This window comes from Myripristis murdjan, chromosome 8 (genome assembly GCF_902150065.1).
Source record: "Myripristis murdjan chromosome 8, fMyrMur1.1, whole genome shotgun sequence".
Lineage (NCBI taxonomy): Eukaryota > Metazoa > Chordata > Actinopteri > Holocentriformes > Holocentridae > Myripristis > Myripristis murdjan.
In genome coordinates this window covers 10,143,380-10,152,331 of record NC_043987.1, presented here as the reverse complement: position 1 = coordinate 10,152,331, position 8,952 = coordinate 10,143,380, and the positions used below count along the sequence as shown (strand labels likewise).

At 40.4% G+C, this 8,952-nt stretch overlaps 1 protein-coding gene across 3 annotated transcripts; it reads right to left on the bottom strand.

The window, feature by feature from the left end:
* Positions 1-729: 729 nt before the first annotated feature.
* Positions 730-8,273, bottom strand: antkmt (adenine nucleotide translocase lysine methyltransferase). 3 transcript variants are annotated; one of them, XM_030057853.1, is made up of 6 exons: positions 8,188-8,273; positions 7,461-7,627; positions 6,272-6,376; positions 5,289-5,429; positions 4,226-4,276; positions 730-2,815 (listed from the first exon to the last, which is right to left on the bottom strand). In XM_030057853.1, the coding sequence occupies exons 2-6, from the start codon at positions 7,623-7,625 to the stop codon at positions 2,609-2,611; spliced, it is 669 nt and encodes a 222-aa protein (XP_029913713.1). In that variant the 5' UTR covers positions 7,626-7,627; positions 8,188-8,273; the 3' UTR covers positions 730-2,608. The 3 variants fall into 3 exon arrangements, with proteins under 3 accessions (XP_029913713.1, XP_029913715.1, XP_029913714.1); XM_030057855.1 differs by having other exon boundaries at positions 8,181-8,195; XM_030057854.1 differs by lacking the exon at positions 8,188-8,273 and adding an exon at positions 7,730-7,827.
* Positions 8,274-8,952: the final 679 nt, after the last annotated feature.

Sequence of the window (8,952 nt, the reverse complement as noted above, 5' to 3'; positions counted from 1 at the left end):
AAAAAAAAAAAGCATGAGGGTGGAATAGTACATCAAAGTGTGTTATTTCCCCCAAATGTCCTTTTAAAGAGCAAGGATACTCTTACAGTAAAAATGGACAAAGCAAGATTCATACACAAACACAAGGCAACCACTGACAATGTATTCTGTCTTTAACAAGTCTTCGATGGCAGCTGGAACCATGCACTGACTATACAGATGACTAAATCCGTATTTGCACATGATTAGTACTCGAGTTGAGGGGGGGGTGAGGGTGGATGGCATACCCCTTGAAATAAAAACGGTCAAAATCATCCATCCTGTAAAACTGCCATCCTCACTTTTCATCAAATGAAAAAAATTGACCATCCCCCCTGAATTTTTTTTTACAACTCGACTACTGCACATGATCACTACTATTATAAGTGCTCTCTCCTTATGAGTCATGCAACTAAATTCATAGTCTGCAAATTAGTTAGTCAGTTCTGCACTTCTCTGTAAGGATGTGTTAAAATATGATTCGAATTATGAATTAAGAGTCATAACATGCAGTTAGGCATTTGTTGACATGCGTATGAAAATCATTCAGTTTGTCTTCAAAGCCACCATGCGTTGTGATGAATGGAGCCTGTATTGGTGTGTCTGCAGGTTCATCAGGTTCAGTGGAAACATTTCCCATGTCAACGGGGGAAATCAAGAAACTTTTTCCACAGCAAACGTCTGAAGGAATCTTAAACACTCAAGAAGCCCTCAGAGTTGTCACATCTTTAATGTATTATGCAGTTCAAATATGTTAAATATGCTATAAGCTGAATCATAACAATTAAATGATTTCAAGGACTGAGCATCCAGAACATTTTCATTTACAAGTATGTAATTCATACAGGCCTACTAATTTGTAAAAGACCTATATGTAAATCCATGGTGATTTGCAACCTTGGGTTAATAACAGGTCACATTTTAGGTAAAAGTTATTCATGTAAAAACAACAGAACTTTGCCTTACAATGAGTTGCCAAAACAATGCAACAAGAAAAAAACATAAATAATGGATGTGATTATGAAGGTGATTATGGCTGTTACATTTGCAAACATTTCTTTACAATATGATGTTGTCACTTCATCTTGAGTTAAGGCAGAGGAGGCTACAGCTTTAATAATTTGATCATTAAAACGGTGTTCGCATCACATATCATTCCTTGCTGGTTTCTTGCAGGAGGCTGAAGAGAGACTACCAAAGTGAGGCTGCATCTGATCACTAGAAATGGGAGGGCCAAATCTTACAAACTCACTTTGCCATTAAGCAGGAGGGAATGTTGGGACATTCTACCCTGAAGGACAATCTTTGACGGTGGTTAGGCTGATGGATTTTATATAAGGATATATTGTGTCTGCAAATTATATAACTAAAAGGAAGCATATGGATAGAGAAGAGTAAGGGACCTAGAATCAGACCCTGGGGAACACCAGACAAAGATTATCAGAAAACAAAGACACATTTCCCATAACATTTTGTTGAAGCCCCCCTAATAAAAGGTCAGAGTAGAGACACTTGAATGGTGCAAGTAGTGCCAGCACATTTTCAGAAAACAAAAACAAAACAAAAACAAAACATAATTGAGCTTTTCAACACAGTAAAAACAACAGCAGATGATTCCAAATTTGAAGGCGTATTCTACTCCTGGGGGCTATAAAGTAAAGGTATGATGGACCCTTGGTGTTGCCTGGGGGACCCTTACTCATTCATACACTATGTGGTTTAAAGAGTTCCAGTGAAGTCACTGCATGACTAAAAAACCTTGACTGATACTTTTCCTTTTGTGTTTTCTAGTTTTTATTGTCCTGAAGTTTGAAATTAAAATCAATTCAATCAGAATTCTTTCAGTTTAATTAAAATGTAGCATAGTTGTGGTGAACAGTCTAGTAATAACTGAACTTTGTTAAAATATCAACACTCTGAGATAAAATAAATCCTATTAAATGTATAAGTAGTCCATATGTCCATAATGGTCCATAACATTTATTGAGACTATGAATAGCCACTGAGGAAGGAGGCCTTCTTCTCTTTACACTTCAACAGGGATCCTGGAGGTGGTGTGACAGTCGTCTTAAAGACTCATCATCAGACTGTGATTGGAGGTCCAGGAGCTCAGGGGTAATCCTCTTATTATGATAATGATAAGAAGCTGATGATGAAGTGTCTTTCTTTAGCTACTGTAACAATTGAACTTTTGACCTCTGAAACAGTGTTTGGCTCAGTGTTGTGAGCTTACTGTGCTTGGGTTGGCAGTGAAGAATAGTCACATCTGGGCTTAGCTTTCATCACAGCATGGTGATATCTGGCTACATGAGATTTAGTTGTTGCTTTGTGCTTGCCATCTGCCACTCTCATGTTACCCTCTGCATCCTCAGGATGGGTGTGACTGACTGTGGGGAAATGTGATTAAATCTTCTACTTAAACAGTAACTCCAGTGGTGGTTTTCCTTGTGTAGGCTGTCCGTACCTTGATCTATTTTACAGCAGTTTGGTCAGTCTGTGATAGAATGACACTTAGCACCCTTAAGCCACATGCAAAGTATAATTCCTAATTTCCTGTAAAACTCTTCCTGAGTGCTTCCTCTCCCCTTGGTTAATTCACCGACAAGGTTTCCTGTGAGAGCATGTCTTTCCTCTTGCATGCATACTGCCTTTGGGCTTGCATGCTGTAGGCCCAGGCTCGGTCTACACCATGTCCCTCAGTCCTGCAAGGTGTCCAGTCAGGGAAGGGAAAACGGCCAGCGACTACTAGGGCGTCATCAGGAAGCTCAGCCTGCAACTTCTCCTGCAGCAGCGGCAGCTAGGAACACAACAGCACAATGAGAAAGAGTCAATTTTAACTGTCCTGAAATGTTTGACTATTTGATCTATAAAGCATCTGAAGAATGCATCTCCACCATGCTGTAATTTATTCTTCCTAGAAGAACGGTACTTAAAATTTTCAGCAAACAAACAAAATGTAAGATATTTTCCTTAAGGTATACTGCTACCAGGCCTGGTTGAGTTATTTTCGAATAATTCATTTTTAACCTAAAAGCTGAGGTTGATTTGCCACAGTGGAAAATTAAGAAAATTATGATTCTTATTCTTATCCTTCTTCTTGTTATTATTATGATCAGTTTTCCTGATGTTGTATGCTCCATCCTTTCAGAACTCAAGATAAGTTAAAACAAATGCTACAGAGTGTTTCCCCCTTTATTTGACCAAGGTTTGACTAATACACTTGTAATGTGTCTAATTACAGACAAGGGTGCTCCAGGGAGCTCGAGAGACTCAGCCCTGAAGCACATGAACTGAACTGAACATCATTTTTTTATGACCATCACCTATTGGTCATGATTTTGCATAAATGTTTAACCTCTGTTAGTGTCCAAAGTTAACTTTTTGCTGACCTGCTGGGGCTGGTCAAAATTTGGCAGGACAAATTAATCAATATGCATTTTTTACAGTCACACATGTCACCCTACCTGCAACAATGCCGCCGTTCCACCATGCCACCCGTTAGGTTACTACATTTTAAAATGATTTTGTATCTAGTCAAGGGGTTTCCAAACATCAACAGAGCTGTACAAAAGGCAGTAACCTGTGACAAGTACTGTGTGAGACCGTGACTGGGCAGATTACCATGCACTACACAACATTTATCATGACCTAAATACCTTCCATGCCTTTTAAAACAGCCCTACTTCCTCTGAAATTCTTTTATGCATTACTTCCTTGAGTGCACAGCACATTAAAATGCCCTGTAAACACCCAGTTCATGGAGAAGCTTCTCATAATGTATAACAGCTGATTTCACAGGATAATCTGGGCTGGTTGAAGCTGTGTTGGGTTTAGGTTCCTGTGAATCCTCCGCATAAGAACTTGCATACTGTGCATGTGGCTGCTGACAGGTGAAAACCACATATCTGCAGAGTGTCAGCTTTTCAGGAACTAAGAAAAACAGTCTTGCTTTTAGCATGATGACTGTGCGTATTTCATCTTATCTAGCCAGCTTTGAAAAGGTTTCATAGACCCAGTGTTTGCAGAACTGCCTAAACCCACAGAGGAGCAGGCAAATCCTCCAATAAAACATGAAAACAACCAAAACTGGAGGTCCTGGGGTTTCAGCTGACAGAGATGATGTGTTTGGTTTAAATTAGAAACTGTAGTCAGGTGAAAACATTTAAGGTGATGTTTATGGCCATATGTTCATTAGCATGCTACTCACCACACTGGGAGCCAGGAACACTGTGACATTCTTGCATTTGCTCAAGTCGACCTGTGATGAGATGTAAGGCAACACATGATCAGGCCTACACCAACAACCTGTGGTTTTGGTCTGATTGTTTTAAATAATAACAATAATAATCAAGATAATGATAATAAGAATAATATAATGATTGCATTAAACAAATTCTGTAGTTACTAAACTGTTAATTCAATGGACATCAGTTCACACGATGCCCAGTGCGAGCCTGTGTGCAGTCGTGTGGTTTTACACCAGTTGAGAAAGATTCTGTGGTTGAGAAGTTACAGAAAACCAGCTCTGCATTCTATGCTCCTTCCTGGGAACAGGGACCTCTGCTCTACAGTCAAACTATGGCTGAGTAATTATTTGAAATATTGTCATAATCACATTATAGCCAAGAGCAACATCCAAATCACAGGAGTTGCAGCTTTTTGATAAAGGCAAAATGTATGTCAAAATATTGTTTTGAATGAAGTATTGTGACGCTACAGAAATGCCCTGGATGACAAATTGTATTTTCCAGATGTAAGAAAACATGTTTGTTTGGTACAGACCACAGCAACAACCACACCATTATTTTGACAGTTTTTTCAGCAAAAATAGAAAAAAAAAGTGATGCAAAAATGATCATTTGTACTAAAATCGCAAATCATGTCACGATCACATTATCGGTAAAATTAATGGCAATATGATTTTTTTTTAACTATATCGTTCAGCCCCAAGTCAAACTATCTAGTTATAATCACATTCTGTTGCAAAGACTAATCAAAGTCAAGTGAGAATATGGTAAAATGCCAGAATGAAAATGAATATTTTATTGGCCAATTTCCAGACTACAGTGTATTCATTCTGTTCTGTTTTCACTGAACATTTAGGGAACAGTGAGCATATTTGTTCACACTGTTTATGTCATTAATCTGCCCACTGCTTTATATCTGATATGTGAAGCTCCTCATTAACTTGCCCACTAACCCTAACCCTAATCCTAACCCTAACCCAGGTAACTGATGAAGTGCACCAATACAACAGACAAATGTCTCACCTTCCAGAGATCCTCCCTCCGGTACGACACTTTACCGTGATGTCCTGCTCTCCATGCATGGAAATGGGCCAGGCGGACAAGCCAGGGGTTGAGCTCATAGCCAACAGCTGGAGTGAAGCCCTGGCAATGGGCCTCCAGGACCTTAACAGATGAAAATTCCCCCAATCAAATGTCAGCAGAGTCAGAGCATTAAAAGAAAAGTCAAAGTGTAATGACAATAAACTGCTGACAAACCCTTTTTTTTTATAACCACATATTTTTTTTATGTGTGATTGATCTATTTTAATCAATTTACTAGAAAACAATGACTGTTGATCACATTTACAAATCTACCAGACCTTGTGTGTGTGTGTAACAGGGTAGACCTGTATTTGCCTAATTGAGTGATTGCTCTGAGCAGTGTGTTTGGGGTGTGTCCTTTGCGAGTGGTGTGGTGTGCAGTGGTTGTATGTTTGGGGTGTGTCCTTCACGAGTGGTGTGGCGTGCAGTGGTTGGTAATTGGGCTGATCAGTCACAGGTGTGCCGGGTGTGGGACCTCATGCTCTGCAGTGTATTTAGTGGAGACACAAGAGTTGAGCCACAGGCTGGCTGGGTTTTCTATCATGTGCAGGTTCGAGTCACTGGGCAGCTGCTGGCGCTGCAGATTCCTGGAGGGTCGTGTGTGTTTGGGAGATGGGTGATTGGTGCAGCCGTCGGTGAACCTCCCAAGACTCCAGACAAGAGGTGACAGCAACCGGCTAAGCAAAGCAGAGCCAGCAACCTGGGTGCTCAGTGACATGACAGACATCACTTGCACACTAGCTGATAAGGATGAGAGCCTCTAAATTGACATAATAACCAAGTTATCTGTGGAGTTTTAAGTCTCTGCTCCCATGTGAATATCAACCACACACAATTATGCATCCCACCTCGCCTGTATTCAGTTTAACTTTATTTAGAAGTGGTGCAAGTGAAAGGAACATGTAAGTTCAGCCTGTACTTACAATGCGGCCATCACCAGAGCCCAAATCCACGAGGCCTCCCTGTCGGCCCCTCAGCAGCCTCATTACATTATGGACTTGGGTCTTGCTGGCAGGAAGGTACGGAACCTGGAAAACAACAACAGCAGCTGCTGAGAGGAGCGGCATTCACAAGCCTGTTGCGATAGGCTCCAGATGCTGAAGACATATTTAGGGTTTTCTGATCACACACTGGTTAAAATGCTCGGTCGTTTAGTGACTGTAGATCTGCACTGTTCTGTTCTGAGGAGCTTACAAAACACACTTTCAAGGCAAACCAGTCCTCTGTGTGCCTGCTGCTGTTCGTGCCTGTATTAAAATCCAAGCTAAAGCGGTGATCAGCATCATAGTCTAGTAATTTTAGGCCAAAATTGAGGTCAACCTAGGACAAATTGCAAGAGAAGCAAACTCAATTGATTTTGTATCCTCAGTTTGTCCTGAGTGAGGGAAAAAAGTCCCAAGGCATCCATTGGTGGAAAGTTTTGAAAATCACCTATTTATGACCACATATTACCAAAAAACACTGTTTTTAACACACAGGTGAAAGGGGCTCAAAATTTTACTTTCAGATATCACTATAAAAATTCACAAACTGATTACACACACAAAGACAAGAAAAAAAGTCAATTACAAGTTCTTTGAATTATTCTGTTTACACATGCATATCACACATTATCTGATTTGACATGCGCTAATTGGAATAAATGCCAGAACAGATATTTAAACAGTGAATTAAAAGGTTACTATATATATATATATATATATATATATATATATATATATATATATATATAGCACATATCAAATCGGATAATGTGTGATATGCATGTGTAAACAGAATAATTCAAAGAACTTGTAATTGACTTTTTTTCTTGTCGTTGTGTGTGTAATCAACTTGTGATTTTTTTACAGTGATATCTGAAAGTAAAATTTTGAACCCCACTAAAAAGGGTGTTTTTTGGTAATATGTGGTCATAAATAGGTGATTTTCAAAACTTTCCACCAATGGGATTTCTTGGGACTTTTTTCCCCTCACTCAGGACATACTGAGGATCCAAAATCAGTTGAGTTTGCTTCTCTTGCAATTTGTCCTAGGTTTTTTCATAAAATAACTAGACTATCATTAGAGTGTGTGAGTTAACTCAGTAGTCAGATATTAGGAGTTATTCGATACCTGTAACCTCAAGGGGACTTTTCGAAAGCCTGGCTGGAGGATTCCCACCCACATAGCATAGACAGCGAGGCCGGTGCCAGCAGCTATCTGGGCGACACCCCAGCCCCCGAGACGCCTGTCTCCCTTGAAATCAGCAAGGACCTCCTCTGGTGTGGCGTCATCCATTCCTGCATGAACATTGACATCATTTCACTGAGATCATTAAAACCAACAGGAGAAATGGTGTAGTCTTCTGATAAATGTCTCAAGTGTCTATTCTGTTTATTGACCTGTAAGTAATCAGTGGCTGCAGAACGAATGATCCCTGACTGTTACACTGGTGATCAGATAGATAAACTCCTTTCCCCATGTATGCTTTGCAAACTAGCCAAGGCTCCTGATTTACTCCGTGGTCTTTAACTGAGCTCACATGTAACAGGGTTCCTGTCTTACCTCGACTTAAAATAAAATCTTCCCCCTGGTTAAAACCTCAGCAAACTAACTACCTCCACCTGAGCAGGTTTGTTTTGTTTGAGTGCTCTTGTTTGTTGGAGTCACTTCACAGCCTGTCACACTCCCTGCTGCTGCTGCTACTCATTCATTCATTCATTCATTACTATTATCATTCATTCATTACTGCCGCACGCAGGCAGCTTCACGACAGTGCTGGCACAATCAGCGAAACATATATGACGCCAAAAGAGTTATAACATTGCCGTATTTGTATTATCATAAACACACCACTGACCTCCAGGAGCGGGGCGGACGAATTACCGAGCCGTACCATCACGTCCGTCTGAGAAATATTCCGTATGTCCACGAGCTAAGCGGCACAGTTCCCCCTAACTTCAGCAGCGCAGATGAAGCCACTGACAGGAAGTGGCATCCACATGGTTAAGCTATGAAAACACCTGCTGAATTATTTTTGAACTGAACAATAGCAGAAGACTGATTATCAACTGGAAGCATAGCCCACAACTCAGCTGATGAAAGAATGAGAACTGTGACACACTGTGCATGGAAGAGACTAATTTCTCTCAGTGATGACTTTCATGGGGCTGGAGGGTCTACAGCTGACCTTGGCATGGGAATTGTTAGCTGTAGGAAACCATGGGATGTGTCTATTCTATGGGTTAAGAAGCTCGAGTGATTGATAAATGTTGCCTGACTGGTGTATTGCAATTCAGTTTACGCACAGTGACAAGAAATTCATAAACCTAAAAGAGTATACTCCCTATAAATGCCATCACAATGAGGATTGATATTTAAATAGGCATCAGTTAACTCATTCATCAGTTCCTTTAATTTCCTTTAAAGTGCTTTCGCCTACATATACATTAGTGGGGCCTGGCACACTCCATCATGGCTGGACCACTGTATTAATACAGCTGATGCACATGCTTCAGTGGGGTGTACGAGCCTTTTGTACTGACTGATCATGCACCCTCTGCACCTTTAAACATCTACCTGCACCATCTACAAATGGAAATAGTGCCAGCACAGGAAAAACTGG

Coding starts and splice junctions, on each gene's coding strand:
- antkmt (XM_030057853.1), bottom strand. CDS start 7,625: ATGGATGACGCCACACCAGAGGAGGTCCTTGCTGATTTCAAGGGAGAC. Junction 5,430..6,271: donor GCTCTGGTGATGGCCGCATT/GTAAGTACAGGC, acceptor TCATCTGTTAAG/GTCCTGGAGGCCCATTGCCA. Junction 2,816..4,225: donor TGTTCCTGGCTCCCAGTGTG/GTGAGTAGCATG, acceptor TTGTGTTCCTAG/CTGCCGCTGCTGCAGGAGAA.